The sequence below is a fragment of the Hylobates moloch genome, unplaced genomic scaffold (genome assembly GCF_009828535.3).
Source record: "Hylobates moloch isolate HMO894 unplaced genomic scaffold, HMol_V3 SCAFFOLD_11, whole genome shotgun sequence".
Taxonomy (NCBI): domain Eukaryota; kingdom Metazoa; phylum Chordata; class Mammalia; order Primates; family Hylobatidae; genus Hylobates; species Hylobates moloch.
In genome coordinates, this window is record NW_026652286.1 from 41,140,878 (window position 1) to 41,166,895 (window position 26,018).

General features: G+C 48.7%; 1 protein-coding gene across 2 annotated transcripts in view; it reads left to right on the forward strand.

Moving 5' to 3' along the window:
• The window catches only part of DCHS1 (dachsous cadherin-related 1), a 44,330-nt gene that overhangs the window by 2,934 nt on the left and 15,378 nt on the right, over window positions 1-26,018 (forward strand). Inside the window, exons 1-2 of one of the 2 annotated variants that reach the window (XM_032166724.2) lie at window positions 6,881-7,134; window positions 20,948-22,856. In XM_032166724.2, coding sequence (XP_032022615.1) covers window positions 21,063-22,856 — 1,794 coding nt within the window. In that variant the 5' untranslated portion in view covers window positions 6,881-7,134; window positions 20,948-21,062. Of the gene's footprint in view, window positions 1-6,880; window positions 7,135-20,947; window positions 22,857-26,018 lie in introns of those variants that run through there. The other variant, XM_032166723.2, reaches the window with a different exon arrangement.

The window sequence follows — 26,018 nt, forward strand, 5'->3', positions numbered from 1 at the left end:
GACCTAAAGAGGTCAGAGAAGATATCTATGATGAAATGTTGCTTCAGCTGAGATCTGAAGGGTAAATGAAAGGTCAATTAACAGAAGAAGGGACCAAAGTATGCCCTAAACAAAAGGGCACGTATATGCCAAAACATTTTTAATCATCAGTCCGAATGGGAGCTGCCGTCTTTTAAGTAACCTGGCCCCCTGCTCCCGAGATTGATCTGGATGGGCACGTAAGTCAGCCCCAACCCCAGGCCATCCAGAGTCTTTCCCCAGGATTTCCAAATCTGTGGTTGTTGTTATAAGGCCTATTTTTTAAACTAAGTAAATACATAATATTGATTAGAAAACTAATTTTAAAAATCAGTAGGAAAGAGGAGAAGAGCCAATTCTGCATACAGAAGAATTCCAAATAAAGTATATTATGTTATAATACATATCATACATACTCCCTCTAGGAGATGGAGCTTAATCTCCCCCTCCCTGAGTATGGGACTTAGTGACACTTCTGAAGAACAGAATATGGTAAGGGGGAAAGTAGCCCTAAAGTGGAGAGATCTTAATGCAGTGACTGAGGTTAACATTACCAGTGAAAATTTACATTTATATCATGCACCCCTGATATGATATAGAGAGAAGGCACTTCGGCTCTGTGGTAATCTCTCTCCCCAGTTTAATCACATAGAAAACAGAGAAATCAAAATTGAGGGACCCCCTACAAACTGCCTGGCCAGTACTCTTCAAAATTGTCAAGGTCATTAAAAAAAAAAGGAAAGATGGAGACACTGTCACAGACCAGGGGAAACTAACCAAACATGATGACTAAATGCAACATATCCTGGATTGAATCCTGGGATAGGAAAAGGACATTAGTGGAAAAACTGGTGAAATCAGAACAAAGTCTGGAATTTAGTTAATAAGGATGTACTGGCTCGGTGCAGTGGCTCACACCTAAAATTCCAGTATTTTGGGAGGCCAAGGTGGGAGGATCCCTTAAGGCCAGGAGTTCAAGACCAGCCTTGGAAACATAGAGAGACCCCCTACACTCTACAAAAAATAAAAAAATAAAAAACTAGGCTGGGCGTGGTGGCTCACACCTGTAATGCCAGCATTTTGGGAGGCCGAGGTGGGCAGATTGCTTGAGCTCAGGAGTTCCAGACCAGCCTGGCCAACATGATGAAACTCTGTCTCTACAAAAAATACAAAAAATTAGCCAGGTGGCAGCATGTGTCTGTAGTCTCATTTCCTCAGGGGAGGGGGGTGGGGGGGTGTGGAGGTTAAAGTGTGAAAAATCACTTGAGCACAGAAGGTTGAGGCTGTAGTAAGCCATGATGACACAACTGCACTCCAGCCTGGGCAACAAAGGGAGACCTTTGTTACCACAAAAACTAGCCGAGTGTGGTGGTATGTGCCTATAGTCCCAGCTGCTTGGGAGGCTGAGGTGGGAGGATTGCTTGAGCCTGGGAGTTTGAGGCTGAATTGAGATGTGACTGTACCACTGCACTCTAGCCTCAGCGACAGAGTAAGATTCCATCTCCAAAATAATAATAATAGTAATAATAATAACAATAGACCAATGTTTAGAGGAAACTCAGTGAAGGTATATGGGAACCCCCAGTACTATCTTTGCAACTTTTCTATAAATCTAAAATTATCCCAAAATAAAAAGTTCATTAAAAATATCAGTAGGAGGAAATGAAGCTGACAAGCAAAATAAAATGAAATGGAAAACAGAAACCAGAGACACAGAGAAAGTGTTAATGGGCTTTCAGTTTCTGGTTCCATTAGCCAGTCATCTCCCAGCTTTAGTTATCTGGGCCAATAAATATACCTTTCTTTCCTAAATGAATTCAAATGGGGTTTCTTTCATGTGCAATCAACTTTTCACTCTTCCACACACATCACTATTGTTTTACTTCCACTTCACCTTTTCCACCCTGTGGCCTGGTGTCTCTCCCCTCCTCTCCTTTGATACTAAGATCATCAGCTATCTCCTGATTCCAGAATCTAATGAAGACCTCTCAGACTCCTCTTCCTACAATATTTTTACTCTGATGACAACTCTCATTCTAGTGGTTGCTTCTTCCCTTGCTTTCTATGATAACACATCAGATACTCTCTCTTTTTTTTTTTTTCTGAGACGGAGTCTCACTGCATCACCCAGGCTGGAGTTTAGTGGCACGATCTTGGTTCACTGCAACCTCCGCCTCCTGGGTTCAAGCGATTCTTCTGCCTCAGCCTCCCAAGTAGCTGGGACTACAGGCACACACCACTGCGCCCAGCTAATTTTTGTATTTTTAGAGATGGGGTTTCACTATGTTGGCCCAGGCTGGTCTCAAACTCCTGACCTCATGATCTGCCCACTTTGGCCTCCCAAAGTGCTGGGATTGCAGGCGTGAGCCACCGCACTGGCCCAGATACTACTTTCATTTAAGTCTTACCTTGTTGCCTGTTTCTTCTCAATTTCTTTTATGACTCTTCTTTTTTTGCCCATGTCTTAAAGGCTGCCTAGATGCTCTTCTCACTTCATGCTCTCTGTGGGTGGCCACATCCATTCTCATGATTCCACTTACCACCTGCAAACTAACTGCTTTGAAATATCTACCCTCAGCTCAACTCTCTTCTGAGTTCCAAATTGTATACTCAATCACCTATTAGACATATTTATTTGGATATCTCACATACATCTTAAACTCTTATATCCAAAACTCAACTCACCATCTTACCTTCTCCCCACAAACCTGCTTCTCTATTGCTTCCCCAGCTTCCTAAGTAGCATCACTAATGTACAACCCAAGAACATGGAAGCCATCTTAAAATCCTCCCATGCTACACCCTTTACTTCTAGTAGTTTTATCCCTGTAATTTCTCTCTTATCTTACTCCTCTTTTCTAATCCTACTATCACTACCTTAATTTAGACCCTCATTATAAGCTGGGAAATAGCCAAAATTATGTTGATGACACATAACCTGTCCATTTCATTTATCTTATTAAATAAACCCTTCAATGGCTCCTCAGAGCCTGGACCATTTGCATGATGTATATTTTCCATGATTTGGCTCCATTTACCTTTCCTGTTTTTGCTTCCCACACTAGCCCACATGCTCAACACTCCAGCCAAGCCAGTTTGTGCAGGACCACCACCACTGAAGCCTGGATGCCACCCTTCATGGCCAGAGCTATTTTCTTTCATGCTCTTGTGATTGATCTTGAACATGTCAGTTTATTCTGCCTAAAAGTCCTTTCTCTAACTTTTCCCTCTGCTATGCTTCTAATCGTTCAAATCCAGTTCCATTGTCATCTCTGTGACACTATTTGCTGATGTCCCAGCCCTGGTCTGGCTTGGGAAGCCCCCTATATCCACAACCCCATGCTCTCCTCTATTGTACCTTCTGTTGTCAGTTGGCAGGTCTGTCTTCACAGCTTACCATGAGTTCCTTAGTCATGTCTTAATTTATGTATCTTAACTATAAAGCTGCACATAGCAGGCACTTAAATGTGTCTTCAATAAATGAAGGAAGCAAGAAAATAAATGAATTTAGATTCTTCTATTTGAAAAACTTCCTGACCCCCTAAAACTCCTGTCCCTTACGCCAGTTATAGGTCTCTCTCCTCCCCCGTAGTTAGGCCTCCTTAAAGAATAAGCTCTACTCCAAGTCTTCAGTTCCTCACCTTCCACTCACTCCTTAGTTACTGAGTGCTAATTAGCCTTCATCCTTACCACTGCACCTACCACATTGTCCCCAGGGTCACCAGCCTGCCCCCTAGGCCCCAGCCAAATCCAATGGATACTTTTCAGTCCTTACCTCACTGGCCTGCTCTGTGTCATTCCAACCTAATGACCTCTCCTCACTTCGTGGCTTCTTCTGTGGCCATTCCCTGGGCTTCAGTGGCACCACTCACCTCCCTTTCTTTCTCCTTCCCGTCTGGCCACATCCTCTCACTTTCCTTTGAGGGCTCCTCCTCTTCTCAACCTTTACGTGTTGGAGCTTCTCAGCCATCTGTCCTAGACCTTCTTTTCTTCCTAATGTACATGCTCTCCCTCAGCAATCTCATTCACTCCCTTACCTTCACTTACCATTTGTCACACTTACTATACAATACAGCTTACCATATACAAAGCAACACAGATTGGGTTGTTGAGGACATTTCAGGTTAATGGGTCTTGCCCAAACAGTAATTTTTCATTTTTCCCAGTGAGAAGATCCAAAAAGCTTTTCAACCAACCTAGAAATGTAAACCTTTAAGGATGAGGATGAAACAATCAAAAGTGTACTTCTATGAGTTAATGGACTTTATTGTACATATATTTAAATTCATATATCATATAAAAATATATAACTGATAAATATTGTCTTTTCCATTCTCATAAATTATTAAACAATTTTATCCATACTCAACACACAAGCAGTGTCTTTCTCATCATTAGGATCACTTTTTCAGCCATCTTACGTGTTTTCCCAGAACAGATGTCCTTCTCTTCTGTTTAAGCGAAGGGCTTGGGAGAGGACACAGCACAGTTTGAATTCACAGATGATGCAGTCCTTGGAAACTTTCTCCTAAGTCACAAGTTTCATTTGCATCACACTAGGACAGTTGGCTTTTTGCATGCACCCTGCCTGAGTACATTCGTGACTTCAAAACATCACTTAATGTAATGCTTTTTTAAAATTATATTTCTGTTAACCTTTTTACTGAAATATAACATCTATACAGAAAAGGCCACAAGCCATCATAAATGTTCAGCTCAATGAACTGTCAGAATGAAACATCCCTCAGGTCCATATAACCACTCAGGTCAAGAAACAGAACAAATTCGGCATCACAAAAACCTCTTCCAAGTACTACTGTATTGCTTTTTAAAGCAATCTTTAAAAAGCATATTTTGAGACATCCAACACATGCAGTTATGAAGTCATACTACCAGGAATAGTTACCAAAGCTGTGTTAAATTTCTTTGACTACAATACATCCAAAAAGCATTGTTGAGGACATTTCAGGTTAATGGGTCTTAGCCAAACAGTAAAAATAGTTAGCATTTATTGGGCACTTACCATATAGTGCCAGGTATATAGTGCTTTATATATATTACATAATTTAATCCTTAGGCCCACTTTATAGATGAGAAAACTGAGGCAGAGACAAGTTAAGTAACTTTCCCAATGCCACACAGCTTGTAAATAGAAGAGGCTGGACCCTGAGCCAGGGAGTCTGGCTCCAGAGTCCACAAGCTTAGTCACCATACCATACTGCCCTATCCAGTGGTTTGTTGTTCAAAATAAAGTAAATGAGAGCAAACCCTGTAATATGAGAGACCTTGTAAGGACTCAAATATAAGGTTACTCTCTCTTTCTTGAGGGATGATTTTGGAAAAACAAAAAAGCAAAAACCTCACCCTATATTCAAGCTTATACGGCATTTGCAGATGACTCCCAAATATTTATGTCCATCCCAGACCGCTCCTCTAAGTTGCAGACCTACCTACCCAACCAGCACTTCAAAGTCAGCAGCCCCAAGTCACAGTCATCATCTCCTCATACCAACCCCCTGCAGCCTTCTCCTGCTCCTTTTGTGGAGCACAGCCAGCCTCACCACCATCCATCCACCCAGCTGCCCAAGCCAGAGCCGTGGATATGATCAAGGACCCCAGTCTCTCCCTCACTCCTCTTCCAAAATCACACTCCCTTCTTCTTCAACTGAAACTTTGTTCCTTCTCCACAGAAGTTCCTGATTTCTTTGTGCCATTTGTACACATCTGAAGTCCAGAAAACCTGTTTTTCTCACAGTCTACTCGCAGTCCTAAGGAAGAAGGACAGGAGTCAGAACTCTCCCAGTTCCTTTAAGATTGCTTGCTCTCTGTCTCTGTCTGATTTCCCCTCTCCCCATATTCTCTCCCAAGTTGGTTTTTTGAGCCCCTTCCCACTTCCCTGCCGGGTTTCCTCCTCACTTTATTTTTCTAGGGAGTATATCGTGAGTGGGGCCACCATCCCCAAAGCTCTTCTTTCCAATACCTCCCGATCTCTACCCTCAAATTTGGGATAAAGAGAAAGTGGGAGAAAGGGAGCCTGGGGGTGAAGGAGAGAAAAGAGATATAAATCATGGGATAATGAAAAGTGACTAACAGGGGAGAAGGCCGAGGTTACGATGGAAGAAGGGCAAGCGAAAGCGGGTAGGGAAAAGGGCAGGGGTGAGAAAAGGGAATGGGGAGAAGGCGTGAGGAAAAGGGGATGATGAGGTGAGAAGAAAGACACAGGGAGAAGGGGATGGGGAGAAAGGTGGGGAGAAGAGACGGGGAGAAAGGGATAGGAAGAAGAGGATAAAAGAAGAGGTGGGGAAGGAGAATCTGATGTAAAGAGGCTGGAGAGAGATCGAGCAGAAGGGATAAGGAGAAGAGAAAGGAGAGAAGAGGTGGGGAGAAAATGATGGAGACCGGGCGAGAAGAAGGGGATGGGAGAAAGGCAGAGGGGAATGGAGATAACGGTTGGGAAAAAGAAGGGGCGAGAGGGAGACGAGGGCACTGAGGGAGAAGAGGGGAATAGGGGATGGAAAGAAGATGGAAGAGGAGGAGGTGAGCAGCAGGGAGCGGTGAGAAGGGGAAGAGACGAGAGGGCGTAGAGAACCGAATGGGAGGAGAGGACGGGAGAAGTGACGGGGAGACGGGAAGGGAACCGGGACGGGGGCGCGGCGCGGCGCTGGGGCCGGATCCGGAGCCGGGGCCTGGGGCCGGGAAGTGGAGGGGCGGAGGGAGGCCGGGCGGGCGCCGGGGGGAAGGGGGGGCGGCGGCGCGGAGCGCGGGTGGGGGCGGGGGCGGGGGCTCCGCGGGCGGAGGGGCGGGGGCTCGGGTTACCGCGCGGAGGGGGGGGGGCGGGGGGGGGGGGGGGGGGGGGGCGGGGCCGCGGCGGCGAAGCTCGCATCCTCGGCGGGGCTGCTGTGCAGGAGGCGGCGCCCGGGCGTCAGCGGACGGAACGATCGACGGCCAAGGGTGCGCGGACCGACGGCGGCTGCCCGGAGGGGATCGCGGGCCTCGGAGACAGCGACTGCGGACGATGCGCGGCCCCAGGCCCCGCGCGGGCGGGCGCTGCCCGGGGGGCTGACCGCGGCCGGACGGCGCCTCAACACCGGGCGAGGGAGCCCGCGTCGCGCGGAGGTCAGTGCCCGCGCCCGCCCGGCCCGTCCGGCCGCGGCCGCCCTGCCCGCCGGCCTCCCCTGGGCTGCGGCGGCGGCGGCGGAGCCGGGGGCTTTGTTCTGAGCCGGAGACAATGGGGGAGGGGGGGCCTGGGCCTGCGGGACCCGGGCGAGCGTGAACGTGAGCGTGGGGGCAGGGCCTGGGGGTCTTTGTGTGCGTGTGTCATCGAGTCGGGGAGGGTGGCGGCGTGAGCGTGCGCCGGGGCTGTGGGGTGCGACAGCGTTGTGTTCCAGTGCATCGTCGGAGTGTGTCAATGCGTGTCACTGGGAGGTTGTGTGTCCCTGGGTGTCTCTCTGGCTGTGTGTGCATGTGCATGTCACTCTGAGGGTGCGAGGGTCAGAATGACCGTGTGTCATGGTGAACGAGTCCCTGTGAGGGTGTGTTGCCCGCTCTGTGGGAGCCCATGTGTCAGAATGTGGAGGATGGGTGTGTGACAGAGACCAACTGAGACAGAGACAAAGAAATTGAGGGAGGAGAAGTACAGAGAAGCAGAGGAGAGGCAGGCACAGCCTGAAGTGGATGGAGGGGGGTCACCCAGACGTGTTCTGAGTGGGAGATTCGAGCAACTGGGAGTTTGTGTCTGGGATACCCAGCTCAGAATCCCGTGCAGGGGACAGAGCAAGGTCACTGCAGGCGTGGGTCCCACGTGGAGTGTGTGGGGAGAGGGAGGTCTAGAAGCACAATGAACTCAGTGTGGCGGGCTGGGCCCACAGCCACAAGGTCATAGGCCAGAAAAATATTGTCGCTTATGTCAACTTCTCAAATACCCATAGGGACACAGTCATAGCCCTACTCAACCCACAAGAGGACACAGTCCCAGGGAACACACATCCTCAAGAGATACCCTCACAGCCATCACACACTTCCAGGAAGCCCACCCCCAGGAAGCACCCCCAGTCAGAACCAACACACACCCACAGCAGACTCTATCAAGCCAACACACACCTACGGAAAATGCTCTCATGACAACACACACCCACAGCAGAAATGTTGCAACTAACATACTTCCACCGGTTCATTGTCAAGGCCAACACATACCATGGAAGACACTGTTACTGCTAACACTCTCCAGAGACACTGTCACCAGCAACAAACAAGTAGACCAGCACCTCTCAGGAGACATTGTCACTGCAATCCACATCCATCAGAAGCACTGTCACAACTGTCACAGCACATCTTATTAGGTTTACTTCCTTGGAGCTGCCCCTGCATAGTGGGTGTCCTAGAGGCCTGTCACTAACAGGAGGCTGTGCCACAGTTGCCCTTACCACACAGCCACTTGTACAACCCCCAGGAGACAGTCATGGATGGCATGCACACCACAGGAAGAACTGTCCCAACTTCTGAATAAACTCTGCTTAACTTATCATGCTCACACCATCACCCCTTCTCGTACGTAGATCTCCCAGGCATACCCTCTTGTTCCCTGAAAACTTCGAGATCTGGATAGTGTATCCTGCCATGGTTTCTCAGTGTCCCTCAACACCACAGCCTCACAGATTCTTGACCTCCTTAGCTCCTGTTACCTTCTTCTTCCCTCCCAGGACCACTCTGTAGAACTATTCCACCTTTAAAGTTCTAAACTCTTGCATTCCTCTCTCTACTCACAACCTCCTATATCCTTCCAGCTTTCAGATGTTCTCGCTCCCATTACATTCTTTAACCTCATAATGACCTCTTGCCCTTGACCTCTTTGTTTTCTCCTACTCTGTTCCTTTCTGACTTTGTGCTTTCTTTCCAGCTCATATGCTAAGGATCATCCCTTTAACCACTCCTTGGCCACTGTGTTTCCTTGTCTTCTATACTCATCCCTCAAATTATTGCCCCTAACTAGAATGATTTCTCAACCACACCAGGGGACACTTCTATAAATTCATACTTCTAAAAAATTCCAACCTCAACTGGGCCCTTCATAAATAAATAGATGAAATTTTTTCTATTTTCTTCACACTCATTACCCCACATCCCTCACACCATTGTTTTCAGCAGATTAATTAATCAATACACTAATTCTTTCATTTAACAAACACATACTAGGCACCCACTCTGCTAGGCATTGTGACAGGAGTTGGCAGCACAAGTGTGAACAAAATGGACATGGTCCTTATCCTCATGGAGCTTACAGGCTGTGGAGTGAGTGTTGTAACATAGCAGCACACAGCAGAGTAACCTAGGCCAGTGTAGGGAGGTCAGAAGAGGCTTTCTGGAGGAAGTGGCATTTAAACTTAAACTTGATGGAGTGGGTGGAGAATATGCCAAGTCAAGGGAGCAGCATGTAAAAGCCCACGTAAAGGAAAATAGTGTGTGTTGGAGGGATAAAGCAGTTCAGTGAGCCTGACACTTACAGCATGAGGTGACGAGAGGGAGAGAGTCTGTGGGAGAGGTAAATGGAGGCTTAGACCATGCAGGGTCTAGGAGGCCACAGAAAGAAATTCATTTAACCCAAGAATAATGGAGAGTTACCAAATCATTGGAAGCTGTGGAGCGATATGATCATATTCATTTTAGAAATACCACTCTGACAGCAATGTGGAGATGGGAGAAGGAGCCTGAGAAGGAGGACAGTTGGCTGTTGCAGAAACTCTGGAGGGTATAACACTGGCCTGAACTGGAGTAGTGGCAGGAGAGAAGGAGAAAGTGGATGGTTTCAAGAGCTCTTTAGGCAGTGGGATCAGCAGGGCTCAGTGACAAAGCAGACATGGGGGGGTGAAGGAAAGGAAGGAATTAAGAGTGCACAACCTGGTCTTCTGGCTCACTGAGGAAACTGAGGCCATCTGTTTTGAATTCCCTCAGATTTCTGCCTCCTCCCTCAAATTTTATCTGCATCCTCTTCAATCTTTTCTCCTTCCTTCCTATAAGAACTAAGTGGTGTCTCTTCTAGTTAAGGCCAATCGTCTACCTGTGTTACGGATCCCATCCCTTTCCTTTTCCACAGGGACCTCACTCAACTGATTATTCCATGTGTTTCCCATGTCTCCAGTTCCTTCCTTTCTCCCGTTCCTCCTGGGAGGACATAAAGATCCTCTAGCCTCTCCTATCTTTCTTTAACCCTGTAATACCCCGTTAGCTAAGAGGTTTCCTCACTTTTCTTCACTGTCACATTTTGTGAAAGAGTCTTCTGCATATAGCTCTTCCTACTTGCTCATTTCCCATTTGTGCCTGCCCCCCAAATGTAACTGCTTTCCGTAGGAGAAAGTAACATCTCTTCTGCTCAGTCTGGAGGATCTTTACAAAAGTCCTTAACTGCCTGACCTCTCAGGAGGAGCTGACATTATTGACCATTCTTTTCTCTTTGAGTTGTTCTTGTTGTTTGGCTTCTGAGCCACGATTTTATTCTATCAACATTTAACAGGCAAATAAGCGGAAAGTTACATTATGGTATGTGTCTCTGCTGGAGCTCCTCCTAGCTGTTCTCTCAGTCTGCTTTGAGGGATACTTTGTATGCCCCCTGAATGTCACGGTTCCTTAAAGTTCTGGCTTTGACCTTCTTATTGTCTCACTGTATACACACCTCTAGGTAATCAATTTCATTCATTTTTCAAGGCTTTAATTAACATCTATAGGCTGATGACTCACAGACATCTCTCTTCTAGGCCCCATTTCTGCATACCTGCTGCATGCCTGCTCTTTACTGTATAGCTCACCGACCCCTTATCATGTGCAAACCTGATCTCATCATTCCTTCCTTCCCCGAATGACCATCCCCACTCAGGTTGCAAGCTGGAATCCCAGAAATTAACTGTAACCATTCCCTTCTCCACATATCCCATAATCCAGAAATCCCTTGGAACGTGTTGGTTCTGTCTTCTCTCCAGCAATCTCTGATATCCCATCCCCTTTTCTCCGTCACCTCTGCTGTTGCCCTCATCTACCATCTTTTCACATGAATTTTTGCAAGAGCCTCCTAACTTTTCTTTCTACACTTCTCTTCCCTCTTCCAATCCATTCTTTTCATTGCAGTAACAGACACCTTCCTAAAGTACAAATCCAACTATGTCACTCCCTGCTCAGCGTTATTCAGATGCCTTCCATTTTCCTTGAACAAAATCTTTGCTTTTTAACGAAGCTTATGAGATCATAGTCTGACCTCCCCAAGCCTCCTAGTCTCATCACCTGTCCCATTTCCCTAGCCCCCTCCCATTTTGAGTTTCAGCCATATTGAATTTCCTGTAGTTCACCAAAGACACTACATTTTTCCATGCTTCTGGCCCTTTGCACATACTGCTCTGCCTGCCTGAAAGGCCCTTCACTCCCTTCTCCTGGCTTATCTCTTCCCTTCCTCATATCTGGTCTCAAACTCTGCCTTTAATGACTCCACCAGGCAGGCTTGAACTCTGTGTTTCATTGTTGTCATTGCCTCTTCCCTGTCTTGTCTCCAAAAACCGCGCTGGGACCTCCTTGATGGCAAGAGTGCATATTACTCATCTTTGTGACTCAGGGTCCCACACAGGTGCTTGACTGTGAACAAAATGAATGAATACATGTGTACCTCACAGCACATCCCTCACCCTCGTTCACTCTTCAGAAGACTGACACCTAGTCTCAGCTGCCCACATAATTAAGACATTTTCACACTACCCACTTACTCTGCTGGAGACACTTCCACTCCCCTCACCTACAACTTATCCTTCCTTCGTCTCCCTCGATCCTCTTCCTCACCCTTATCTGTACTTTATCTTTCATTCAGTTAGCAAATATTTAAGAAGTACCAGAAGTTTGCAGACCCAAATCCATTGAGCCAGGTGTCTACTGGGGCTCTGGGAAGGGATAGAAGAAGCAGAAGCTGTGCCAGGCTACAAGGCATTACGGTGCCTCACCAGATTCTTTTCCCAGAGGTGTCTTAGGCTGCTCCTTCCTTTAATGCCCTCTTACCCCACGGACTCACCTACCCTGAGCCCTCCAACTCCTGGCATCCTGGCCTCAGTCCTCCCCATATTAGGTTCCTTGATTCTTGTACCCGTTTCCTCTTCCCTCTCTTGCCTGTCAGTGGTAACAGAGGCAAGACTGGACTCTCTTCTCTGATGCCCTGGTATCTGCTAGCAAAAGCCCCTCCCAGGGGTTCATGCTATTGTCTCCTAGCTTCTTCCCAGCATCCTGCTGACCCCCCTTCCTTCAGCTCCCGTATCCATCTTCCCTAGGTAACCTTCTGACACCAGGGCACTTTCAACCACTGCCACTTGGGAGGGGCTTCCATTTCCCTCTGTCTCCTGGTGAGAGGGCACCTCCTCCAGGAGGTCCACCTGGAACTTCCAAGCCCTTCTCTGCTCACTTAGTATGCTGCAGTGTCCTTGTTATTTTTTTCTCTTTCTAAGCTACTGGATGGAAGAAGCTTGTTAACTCTCAGAACCTAGAACACACCACTTATATGGATGGTGAGAAAGAAAGAAGGAAAGGAGGAAAGAGAAGAAAGAGGGGAGAGGGAGCCACACTTTAGACTTTTCAGCCACACTATTTATGGCCTGGATGACTTAGCTTCTTTGAGCTCCCCTTTCATCGGGTGAAAATGGAGGTAGCAGTATCTCCTTAAGAGAGTTGTTTTGGGGATTCAGAAGGAAAATTATTAAGTATTCAGCTATTAACTTAGTTAATTTTACTTCTAACATCTCAGCCCTCTACTATGCTGTCCTACCCTCAGCTTCCCACTTTTCCAAATTTGTTCTTCCACTTCGACATTCTGGTTGCTACATCTCCAACTTTTCTGCTGGCTCTGGCCTCATTGGCCTGTTCTACAGCCTAGACCCTGATTGTCAGGGTCAGAATTTAGGGCAAGCCTTGCTGCGTGTCACTACCCGGTGTCCCAGCTCCCTCACCCTGCCCTGCCCGTCCCTGCCGAGTCTCCCCACCTGTGAACATCATGAAGGAAAGGACTTGATCTGTCCATGTCACCTCTATCTCTAGGGCTTAGTATGGCATTTGGCACATGGTAAGTCTTCAACAAGTATTTGTTGAATAACAGATTTATCAGTGAATCACTTCACATGTGTACCCTACGACCTCCTCTCCCCTCTCCCTTTTATCTTTGTCTCCTGGAGGCCTCCAGTCATCCTCCATGTTCCTTCCCCTCTCTTACCACCTGCCCCCATGCTCACCTGACCCTCTACCTGGACTGACAATTGTCTCAACATTGAGCTCCTCCTCCTCTCACCCACCCTGCACACACTGCCAGATGTATTCTCCTAAAACAGAACTTTGATCATTCTCCTTCCCTGCTTTGCTGCCTGACCAGTTATATGAGCTTTTATCAGGGCATCCCAAACCCTCCAGCAGAGAAGCAGTGTGGTCTAACAGAAAGCAGTAGCTTTGGAGTCTGTCAGAACTGCATTCTAGATCATTCTAAATGTCTCTCTTCTATCTTCTTTGAGCCCTCAGTTTCCCCATCTGTGAAATAATACTTATTGCAGAGTTACTGTGTGTGTGTGGCACACAACAGCAGCAGCTAACATTTAATGAGCGTTCACTGTGTGCTGGACATTGTGCTATGTTTATTGTTAGCATTATTTCATTAACTCTCATATCAACCATTTAAGGTAAGCACTTTAAACTCCAGAGGTTTAAGAGGAAACTAACACTTAGAATGTTCAGTAACTTGCCTAGACTCATGCTTAAGTGGCCGAGTCAGGATTTGAACTCCAGCCTGACAGTTAAGCCTGCCTTCTTAACCACTGTAATAATATCTCATGCTCACATGATTACAAAGCTTAGTATGTGCCAGACACTGCTCTAACAGCCAAATACAATGTAGTAGGTATTATTATTGTCCTTATTTATAAATGAGGAAATGGAAGCACTAAGAAACTAAGTGGCTTGCCCAAGGTCACACAGGCCGTAAGTGAAACTGGGAACCAAATCCAGCTGGCTTGGCCCTGGAGTCTGCATCTTAACCACTAGCCTGTCTTGCCTTGCTATGATTTATTGTCTCCCTATTCTAGGGGTGTAGTAAGCATGTATTGGTGAATGGATCCATGCTGATGCCTGGTCTATGGCTAGCTATTAGTTGATCCATTCTTTCTTATTTCCCACTGCAAGAGGCTTGCACCCTTAGTACTCTTCTGGCACAATTTTCTCCATGATCACCAGAGACCTCAGTGTCCACTTCTCAGCGCTTATCTTACTTGAATTCTCAGCAGCATTGGACATTATCGATCCCCTTCTTTTTTTGAAATGTTTTCTCCCTTAACTTCTGTGATACTGCGCCCAGGAAGAATAAAGGTCTCTTCAACCTGCTGCTTAATGTGACTAGTTCTCAGGGTTCTGTCCAAGACTCTCTGCTCACTCTACACATTCTATCTGATGGAGTCTCTAAGGCCACAGCTTTCAGTTACCCCATGATTTGTCCAAATCCACATCTCCAATCCTGGTCTCTATGCTAAGCTGCAGGCTTGCAAACCCAACTGTGCTTGAATATCTTCACATGGGGATCCCAACAGTCACCCCCCAAAATGGCTTTTCCTCTGCAGTGTCCAAATGGAACCACTTTAGTAACCTGGCCGGAATCCTGGTAGGCAGGCTGGAGTCTAGAGTCCTTCCACTCCCTCATCTTCCTGGAGAGTCAGTGACCAAGTCTTCTCACCTTCACCTCCTCACATCTTTCATGTCTGTATCCTCAGCCTCACCGCTGCTAACCCAGACTCTCCCAGAGGCCTCATTCTTCACCTCCCTCCTCCAGGTTCTCTTCCTTTTTCAGGGCTCCGTTGCCCTGCGAGGACTCTGTCCCCTCAACTTTCCTGTAATTTCTTATTCTCTCCATCTTTCCCTCCTCCCTGAATCTCAGGCAACATAGACTACATAGTCTTGCGACCAAATTAAGGCTGTGTTAACTCAGGAAAATTGTTTCACTCTGAGTCTCAATTTCCTTGTTTGAAAATGGAAGCCAGGATTCCTTCCTCACAGGGTTGTTATGGTGATTAAATGAGATACTGTCTGTGAGTTGCTTGGCACAGGGCCCAGCACACCATAAAAGCTCAGAAAATAGACTTTTCCTCTGCCTCTTTTGCTCACATCTGTCCTCAGCTTCTCCCTGGAGTGCTTCCTGGGAACCAGTCCTCGGGAGAGACAGAGCCAGGCCCGGGCACTGCTCTGGCCACCGTCCTATGGGGCTGTCCCAGGCATATCCAGGGAAGCTAATTTGTCAGCTGTCTCCTCCTACCTCCTGAGCCCCCTCCTCCTTCCTCCAGCTCCGGCCCAGCACGCACCCCGGTGGGGCTGTGGCTGTTCCTGCCTTAACTCATCTCCCCTTTCTGAATTAGCTCCGCTCCCTCTTTCCTCTGCCATACACAGTCACTCTCCCTCAGTCTTGCTCCCTGTCATCCCCCTACCAGAACCTCTTCTCACTTCCTCTTTCTTTTATGCCTGGCCCTGTATCCTCACCCCTTTGCTCACTGAGGCTACCCTCTTCTTCCTCCACTTCTAGCCCATCTGTGTTTTGTGGCGCCCCTCCTCACCCCTGTTGTCTTGCTGCCCCTCGCTGGCCCTGGGACAGGAAGTTGAGGGAGGAGGCCTGGGTGGTGCCAGCTCCCCCAGCCTGCTTCCCCTTCAGCGCCTCGGGCCACTCCTCTACTTCCTCCTGGAGCACCCCCTTCCCTTGTAGTCCCCCTGCTCCTCCCCCCCAGCCCACATCTCTTTCCTCTCCCATGTTCCCCCTGCTTCCAGGTCCTACAGACACACAGACTGGGAGTGTGAGGGGAGCTCTGTTGGTGAGGGAGGGGGAATTGACATCACGTTTCAGGCCCCAATGAACAGTCTTGCCCCTCCCCCTCCTAATGAGAACCAGCTGTGGTTCCAGAGGCCCAGATGTGGGGATGGAGGAGGAGAGCAGGATGGAGTCAGAGGACCAAGTAGCACGACCGGTGACAGAGTGAGGGCACGTAGCATGGCAGAATCAGGTGGGAGAAGAGCCATGACAGACCTGGGGGAAGGAAGAAGACAGATCTAGGCAGGAGGCAGCACATACTGGGGAAAGAGACAAGATGGAGGGGCAGGCCAGATCTGGGGGAAGGGATGGGACAGACCTGGATAGGGAAAGATACAAGAGCAGGGAGGAGGAGCCAGTCTCAGGGAAGAGGAGTGAGAAACACCGGACGGACTTGGGGAGATGGTGCAGAGGAGAGCTGGAGTGAGCATGAGATGGTCTCGGGAGAGAGTCTGGAGTTCGAGTTTGGAACTGGAAGCCTTGCAGCAGGAAGTGATGAGGCACAGTCCAGACAGAGGCCCCAGGGACCTGGAGGTCACAGCTGCAGCCGCAGAGCTGACCACGAGTGCCCCAGCAGCATGTGTGAGAGCATGCCTGCGTGTGGGTGGGTCTTCAAGTGTGAGTGCATGCTCACCTTGTGAGTCTGTGCATACGTGACACTGGGTCTGTGTGTGTAGAGGGTGGGTGTGTGTGTGTATGTGGGGGCGTATCGGAGGGTGTGTGAACATGCCTCTTGGTGTGAGGGCCGTGAGAAAGCGTCTTTCTGTGTGTGTGTATGTATACCTGCATATGTGTGGGGGTGGGTTCCACGTGAAAGAATAGGCTCATCTGTGTGGAAAATGTGCTTCTGTGTATATATGCAAAGGGGTCTCTGTGTGTGTGTGCTGACTGTGTATATGTTAAAGCCAGCCTCTGTGCACGTGTGTATGAGCATGTGTTGAATGTACCTGTGTGCATGTGAATCTGCCTGCATGAGAATGCATCTGCATAAGCCGGACAGTGTGAGAGAGAGTGCCAGGCAGTGCATGGGGCTGTGACTTTGTGAGTGTGCACCTTTGGGTGTCCACCGTGAAAGTGTTCTGCAAGAGTTTGCAGTGGAAGGAACACAGGTTGGGAGAAGGAGTTGTTTTCACACAGGGCATCTGCCTGGACCTGAGTCTCTCCTCTTGAAGGCTGATCATTCACCTGAGATTTACCTCATACCATTCATAGACTGCTTCATTCAGAAAACGTGATTATCATATACTATATGCTATGCTCCATGCTACATATAAAGATGAATAAAAGCCAGTCTGGGCTCACAAACAGCTACTTGTCTGGGCAGGAAGACAGGTAACTATAATACACAGTATGATAAGCACATTGGCCTCACTATTATCTTCCCTCCCTCCAAACCATGACTGCTTTCTCTCCACTAACTGATTAAATCACTAGGGCCATTCTTACCCCTTGACCCCTAGCCCAGCCTTTGGGCTTAGATCCCTGATCTGGGCCCTGGAACCACCCTTGTACTCTCATCCTTTCCCCTCTTCGGGTCAGGCCTGGGTTCACCCTGACCTCCTTGTTCGGAATCCCTCTGACCTGTTATTCCATGTGGCACACGTACAACCCCAGCATTCTGAAGCTGGGATGAAGGCAGAGAGGGGGCCTATCAGGGGATGGTGCTGGGAATTAATGAAAGAGAGTCTAGCAAATACCCAGCTCTGTGTTCCTTTCTTACATTGTTTCTGATTTTCACAAAACCCCACAGGATAGGTGTCACTGTAGCCATTTTACAGATTACGGACATAATGCCTAGCCAAACCCAGTCCAAGCTCCAAAGCCCCTGCTCTTTTTATTGCTTCACACAGATGGGAGAGAGGAGGTGGGTCAGAAGTGTAAGTAGGGGAGTCAGAAACCCACCTCTCTTTGTGGAAAGGAAGTCCTACAGCACAGCAAATCTGTAAAGACCTGAGAACATGTTTATATAGTCACAGGACTGACCGAGGTGCCTCAGGGTCCTGGGCTCACGTGTGTTTGTGTATGTTGTCTCAGTTGGCCTGACCTTGGATGTGTCTCTCTGAGTGTGTTATGTGAGTATGGTGGTGTGGAAGCATGAGACTCTGACCATTCATTTAGCACGGGCTGCCTGCTCTTGCTATAAGTCTACTAAATGCTGGAGAATCAAGAGACTAACCAAGACCTGTCACTGCCCTCAAGGAGTCTCCAATCCAGTGCAAAGGGATGACACATGAACAAATCGAGGCTGCTATGCAATTTATTGCCAGTGTTTGCCAAAAGTAATGAGAGCCCAGTAGTGTGTATAATAGGCTCTGCACGGGCAGGAGGGAGTGATTTTGTGGAGAGGATTTTTAGAGGATATCTCATGAAAAAACAGTAGCAAATACAAGGCGAGGAGTTAGGAAGGAGCATGGTAATAGATTTCGTGATGGAGTGCAAGGTATGGTGGGGGAAGTAAAGGTGAGGGACCGTGGAGAAGTTGGCAGGGCTCAGATCATGAAGACATGTTAAGGAGGTTGGACTTTATCTTGTAGATCAGACGTTCTATACCTAGTTAGTGTCCACGAACCTCTTGACACTGTAGACATAAGTTTGTGTGGTTCCCTTTCTGTCTGTAGAGGGGCATTTGTTTTCTGCTGTCAGTTATGGGAACCAGTGGAAACCTTTCATCAGGAGTGGTTTGGTGAGAGTTGTGTAGGTATCTCCAGTCAGGTGGAGATGGATCAGAAGGTCCAAGCCAGTAAGCAGAAGACCAGTGAGGAGCTGTTGCAGGAATCGCAAGGAGAGGTGTTCGGACTGGGATGTGGCAGTCTGGAGAAACAAGAAAGACCTGAGACATGTCTAGTTGAAGTGGTGGGGTTTACATGACTAATTGGAAATCAGGACTGAGGATAAGCAAGGACACAAGGAGAGCTTCTGGACTGCTAGTTGGACACCTGGATGGATGGTGGCCCTATTCACAGGAATAGGAATGGAGGAGAAGCAGTTTGAGGTGATGGCTGGGGATACTGAAGCCCAGTATATGGCTGGACATGTGTCTCCAGAGGTCTTCAGAGCTGGAGCTGGAGATTGGAAAGTCATTAGCAAATAGGTGGCACATAAAAAATGATTGACAAATTTGAACCGAAGGCATGGGAGTGGATAAGATCACCCAGGCAGAGTGTGGAGAGTGGGAAAAGATGCTGCCCAGGACTGAACCACGAAGAGCACCAATTGTGAAGGAGTGGGCAGAGGAAAAAGAACTTGCAAAGGAGACGGAGGAGTGGGCAGGGAAGCATGATGGAAATAAGAGGTGGGGGTCACAGTGTGAAACCAAGAAGAGATTTCAAGGAGCCAGTGATCAGTGTTTCAGAGTTCCAGAATGACCAGATAAAAGGAAGATAAAAAGGTGGCCGCCAACATAGAACATGGAGATATTTGGAAGCTTAGTGAAAGCAATGTCACAAGAGAGGAAGCCTTACTGCATGAGGGAGGAGAGTGTGAGAAGTGAGAAAATGGAGGAAATGAAACAACCTTTCAGAAAGGGCGATAGCTTTTGAATGTCCCTCTTTCCCCTGGTGACTACATCCCATCTTAAGTCTGCGCTCTCACTTATCCGCAGATTCTTCTTAGTCACTAGACTAAGGAGCTCTGGGGCGTTTCCTTCCTGATCTTAAGCATCATTTGAAACCCTGGCTCCCCTTAGACTCAGAGGCACCACCCCTCTCTAGTCCCTTGCCCCGCCTCTTTTTCTTTCTGAGCAGTTAAGGACATCTTTATCCAGCTGGTAGTTCAGGTCAGAAATGTGCACATCACCCTTGACTTCTCCCAATCCTTCATCCCCTGCCTTCAAGCAGTCAGCAAGCCCGGCCTCTCTACCTCCTGAACCCCACCACAGACCTATCCACTTCTCGCCATGTTCATTGCTTACACTCATCCAAGTTACATCAAAGCAGTGTCATCTCCTGGATGCCCATAAGTGTCTCCTCACCGTCCAATCTGCGTGATCTTTGCTTTCCAAAGAACTGCAATGGCCATCTTCACAAAATATAGGTCATATTCTGGCACTCCTCCTTGAAGTGCTTTAGTGGCTTCCATTTGCCTTTAGGATAACGTCAAAATCTTCAATACAGCTTACAAGTCCCTGTCTCATTTCATACCCTCTGCCCCTAGCACTATGCTTCACACACATGGCCCCCAACCCCACCCCACCCTCAGACACTCTAAGCCCCACCTTGACTGTGGGCTCTAAGCCTTTCCACATACTGTTCACTCTTCCAGAATGTCCTTCTCTCCTTTCTATATCCCCCTTCTCTGGCCACCGTTGCCTAGCTAGCACCTAGTCATTTAGATGTCAACTTTAATGTCACTTCCTAGGCAAAACATGGACTCCCTGACTCCCTGCCTGTGTTGCTTCTCTTATATTCCTCCTTGCTCTCTGTACGTCTTCTTCACAACTCTTATCATACTTGTAATTACTTGTTCAACACCTGGACTATAAGCTCTATGAAGCCAGAGACCATTTCCTTTATTCACTGTGGTATCCTCAGTGCCTCCATATTGTAGGTGCTCAATCTCTTGTTGAATGGAGAGGGGAGTAGGGAAGTAGAGCTAAGGGAACAACATCATTCCCTTCCAGCAGGGTGGTGGGTGGGGAGAGAGAGAGAGACTTGAACATATGTAATACTGATGGAAAGCTCCAGGAGAGAGGAAAAGGTTGACAGTTCAGGAAAGGTTACAAAATACATGGTTATAGAGGCTGGAAGAAGCGAGTATTAGTTCTGGATGAGAAGAAAATGAGAAAAGAATGTCCATATTTTTAAGCCTAGAAATAGGAAGAAGGGAGTTTGTGGGCATTCAGACCTGAAAAAATAGGACGCAGAAAAATCTGCTGAGGGTAGGAAAGGATGGGATCTGCCAAGGGGAAGACTGGAGTGGCCCCGAAGAGTCCTGAGGCAGAGATCCATGTGGCCCAAGATGAGTGTGAGGCAGCACAAGGGCCTGCTGGGGGCTGAGCATGTCTGAATGTTGATGTGGCCTCGTCCAGGTTATCTGGACTGCTGATCCCTCCTCTATCATGACCCGTTTCCTTCTGTTTTCTCCCAGGGAGCCTGAGCTGGAGCCAGGGCCCCAGTGGGACCTGACCCAAAGTCTGAGGTCAAGCTGGGCCCAGAGCCTGGCCTGGAGCTGGAGCCCAAGGCACAACTGGACTACCCTTGTCATGCAGAAGGAGCTGGGCGTTGTGCCTTCCTGCCCTGGCATGAAGAGCCCCAGGCCCCGCCTTCTGCTACCATTGCTGCTGCTGCTACTTCTGCTGGGGGCTGGGGTGCCAGGTGCCTGGGGTCAGGCTGGGAGCCTGGACTTGCAGATTGATGAGGAGCAGCCAGCGGGTACACTGATTGGGGACATCAGTGCGGGACTTCCGGCAGGCACAGCAGCTCCTCTCATGTACTTCATCTCCGCCCAGGAGGGCAGCGGCGTGGGCACAGACCTGGCCATTGACGAACACAGTGGGGTCGTCCGTACAGCCCGTGTCTTGGACCGTGAGCAGCGGGACCGCTACCGCTTCACTGCAGTCACTCCTGATGGTGCCACCGTAGAAGTTACAGTGCGAGTGGCTGACATCAACGACCATGCTCCAGCCTTCCCGCAGGCTCGGGCTGCCCTCCAGGTACCTGAGCATACAGCTTTTGGCACCCGCTACCCACTGGAGCCTGCTCGTGATGCAGATGCTGGGCGTCTGGGAACCCAGGGCTACGCACTGTCTGGTGATGGGGCTGGAGAGACCTTCCGGCTGGAGACACGCCCCGGTCCAGATGGGGCTCCAGTACCTGAGCTGGTAGTTACTGGGGAACTGGACCGAGAGAACCGCTCACACTATATGCTACAGCTAGAGGCCTATGATGGTGGTTCACCACCCCGGAGGGCCCAGGCCCTGCTGGACGTGACACTGCTGGACATCAATGACCATGCCCCAGCTTTCAATCAGAGCCGCTACCATGCTGTGGTGTCTGAGAGCCTGGCCCCCGGCAGTCCTGTCTTGCAGGTGTTCGCATCTGATGCTGATGCTGGTGTCAATGGGGCTGTGACTTATGAGATCAACCGGAGGCAGAGCGAGGGTGACGGACCCTTCTCCATCGATGCACACACGGGGCTGCTGCGGTTAGAGCGGCCACTGGACTTTGAGCAACGGCGGGTCCATGAACTGGTGGTGCAAGCACGAGATGGTGGGGCTCACCCTGAGCTGGGCTCGGCCTTTGTAACTGTGCATGTGCGAGATGCCAATGACAATCAGCCCTCCATGACTGTCATCTTTCTCAGTGCAGATGGCTCCCCCCAGGTGTCTGAGGCTGCCCCACCTGGACAGCTCGTTGCTCGCATCTCCGTGTCAGACCCAGATGATGGTGACTTTGCCCATGTCAATGTGTCCCTGGAAGGTGGAGAGGGCCACTTTGCCCTAAGCACCCAAGACAGCGTCATCTATCTGGTATGTGTGGCTCGGCGGCTGGATCGAGAGGAGAGGGATGCCTATAACTTGAGGGTTACAGCCACAGACTCAGGCTCACCTCCACTGCGGGCCGAGGCTGCCTTTGTGCTGCACGTCACTGATGTCAACGACAATGCACCTGCCTTTGACCGCCACCTGTACCGACCTGAGCCCCTGCCTGAGGTTGCGCTGCCTGGCAGCTTTGTAGTGCGGGTGACTGCTCGGGATCCTGACCAAGGCACCAATGGTCAGGTCACTTATAGCCTAGTCCCTGGCGCCCACACCCACTGGTTCTCCATTGACCCCACCTCAGGCATTATCACTACGGCTGCCTCACTGGACTATGAGTTGGAACCTCAGCCACAGCTGACTGTGGTGGCCACAGATGGTGGCCTGCCCCCTCTAGCCTCCTCTGCCACAGTTAGCGTGGCCCTGCAAGATGTGAATGATAATGAGCCCCAATTCCAGAGGACTTTCTACAATGCCTCGCTGCCTGAGGGCACCCAGCCTGGAACTTGCTTCCTGCAGGTGGGTAGGCCTGGCACATAGCAAGATAGTGTTGGGGGAATCTGAGAGCCACAGGGGACCTCAGAGCAGGAACCAAGCCTTATGAGGTCATCTGTTGATGGTGACTTATGCTAGAGGGTTCTGCCCTATGTTGTAAGCTCCAAAATCTGTGCAGAGGATGAGGGTTAATGAGAAGATGAGAAAGCAGGGTGCAACAGCTGAGGCAAATGGTCTTGGCAGGTGAGGAAATTAAGATTGGATCTAGTGGAGAAATGATTTGTGGTGTCATGAAATGAGTCTCAAAGCTGTTCTGCAGGGCAGAGATGGAGATTGTACATACCCATGTGGCTTCTGTTCCCCAAAGAAGACACCAGAATTTATGGGGCCCTCCATTCCTTGTCAAGTGCTGCGTTGTGCTGGAAGAAATCCTCATCCCTGCCCTCAGAGCTGAGCCTTAATAGGCCATTTGGTCTCAGACATGAGAATGAGAGATAGCAAGAATTATCCGATATCCAGAGCAGGAAGGCCTCTCAGGGGAAGAGGCAGGAACCCTGGACAGGCTGAGAAAGACACAGACTGGCTGCAAGTCAGGCCTGGAGAAATGGAGGGAACGTGAAACTGGAAAGGCACTCTGAGGCCAGGTTGCAGAAGTCCTTGAACACAAAGCAATAAGGGGTTAGGACTACTTGGAAAGCAAAGGAGCTCACTGAACTTTTTTTTTTTTTTTTTTTTGAGGCAGAGTCTCGCTCTGTTGCCCAGGCTGGAGTGCATTGGCGTGATCTGGACTCACTGCAAGCTCCGCCTCCCGGGTTCACGCCATTCTTCTGCCTCAGCCTCCTGAGTAGCTGGGACTATAGGTGCCTGCCACCACACCCGGCTAATTTTTTGTATTTTTAATAGAGACGGGGTTTCACCGTATTAGCCAGGATGGTCTCGTTCTGAACTCGAGGAGCTCACTGAACTTCTTTGAGCTGGGAAGTGAATGATCAGGTAGGGTTTTATTAAGTTAGTTATCTTTAAGGCTTTAAGGGTGATTGAATCAGCAGGTGTGTGACAGATCGTTCCTTCATTCATATGTTCAAGATTTTATTTACCTACTGTAAGCCTGGCACTGTGCTAGGCCCAGAGAACAAAGAAAAGAGACAGTCCTGTTCCCAGGGTGGTCACAGTATAGATAGGGAGATGCATCAGTAACTAGTGCTGCAGCAGGTGGCGTATAAATGCTGTGGAAGCCCAGAGGAGGGGCCTTGAAGAACTAATGAAACTTTGCCAAATGGATAATATGAGGTCTGCAGACGGAGACTCCAGGCCTAAGGAAAGAGCTGCTGAACAAATACCAGGACGTATTCAGGAGACTGTATTGTTCAGGCTGGCATCAGCTGTACTGATGAGAAAGAGTCAGGGGAGATGAGACAAGACAGTAGACAGGAGCCAGGTCACAAATTCAACTTTATCTTGAAAATCATAGGGAGCAAGTGAAGGACTCTAAGCCAATCTGATATGTCTTTTAGAAAGATTGCTTTGGCTGCACTGTGGAGAATGGCAGCAGGAGAGAGGACAGTGGGCAGGGAGTCCTCTTAGGAGCCTGGTGCTTGGTGTCCTTATGTCTCCAAACTCCACCAAACTCCTGAACATCTCCTCAGGGCATAGACTTCCAGGCTAGCTCTGGGCCTGGCTGACCTCTTGTCCTCTGGCCAGACTCTGCATATTTGCTGCTGTGCAGCTCCACCACCCACTCTTCCATGTGTTTACTCTCCTTCTTGGCCAGGACCAATGGGCTATGGCTTCCAGACTTCTCTCCTCACTAGTGCCTGAAGCAAGAGGGCAACTCTCCAGGTGGTTTCCTGGAGTTTTTACTATTAGTAACCGTAGGGAATCGGGGTAAAAATGACCATTTGGGGTTTACAACTGTCACAAGAAGTCTTAATGTTTGATTTATTCAGTATAAATGTATTGAATGTCTACCATGTGCTAGTCACTGTATTAGAGACACGGAATACAGTCATGAATGCGTCAATCCCCTCATCTTAAGGAGTTTATAGAGGGGAGATTCATGTGCAAAGAAATAGTTTCATTCCAATAAGAGCATTTCCATTTGGGGATATATATGAGGTACAGATAGGCAGTATGAGTGCTTTCCCGAAGGAAGGGATCCCTGAGTTGAGACTTAAAGAATGAGCAATTTATGAGAGTATCAGATGGGGGAAGTCTTCCAAGCAGAGGTGAGGTGCACAGAGGTGTGGGAGGGCCCAGCTTGTTCAAGGGCCTACTAGGGGCTCAGGATCTCTGGAGTTAAGACTGGAGATGGGAGGGTGGGGGATGAGACTGCAGGGAGGCTCAGCCAGGTCAGAGGGTTTGAGCTTTTTTCTATAGGGAATATTGAAAATTTTGAGTAGAGGAGCAATATTATCAGATTTGTTTATGCAAATGGTAGTCAATGTAGAGCAGTGGTTCATAACCAGGGGTGACTTTGCCCCCCAGAAGGGATATTAGCAATATCTAGAGAAATTTCTGATTGTCACAACTGGTGGGATACTATTGGCATCTAGTGGGTAGAGGCTGAAAATGCTGTAACCATCCTGTAATGCATTTGACAGCTCCCATAACAAAGCATTATCTGGTCCAAAATGTCTGTAGTGCCAGTGTTGAGAAACCCTGGTGTAGAGTACAGATCAGAGGGTCAGACCTCTATAAGAAGGTAATCAAAATAATGCAGGGGAGCAATAAATCAGGACAGCTCAGGCCTAAGTCAGAACAGTGATAATGGTGATGGAAAGGAACAGACAAATAGAGTTAATGAGGACTTACTTAATCCCTGGTTGATTGATATACCGGGTGAGAAAAGGGAAGAACTTATTTCTGGCTTTAGCAACTGTGTGGATGGAAGAGTCATTAGAGCAGGTTTGGAATGATCATGAGTTTAGTTTTGGGCTGGTCGGATTTAGGGTGCCTGTGAGACATCCAAGTGGAGGTGCTGAGCAGCCATCTGGATGTACAAGTTGGGAAATCTCAGAGGAGTGGTCTAGAGTGAAAGTATAGATGATGGCTGAAGTAAAAGACAAGGCCCTGAGAGAGTGTGTGGAGTGAGAAGAGGCCAAGGAGAGATTCCAGGGAACAGTGTGTAAGAACAGGCAGATAAGGGGAGATGGAGGAAGACTGGCAGTGGGTGGTCGGGAAGCAGTG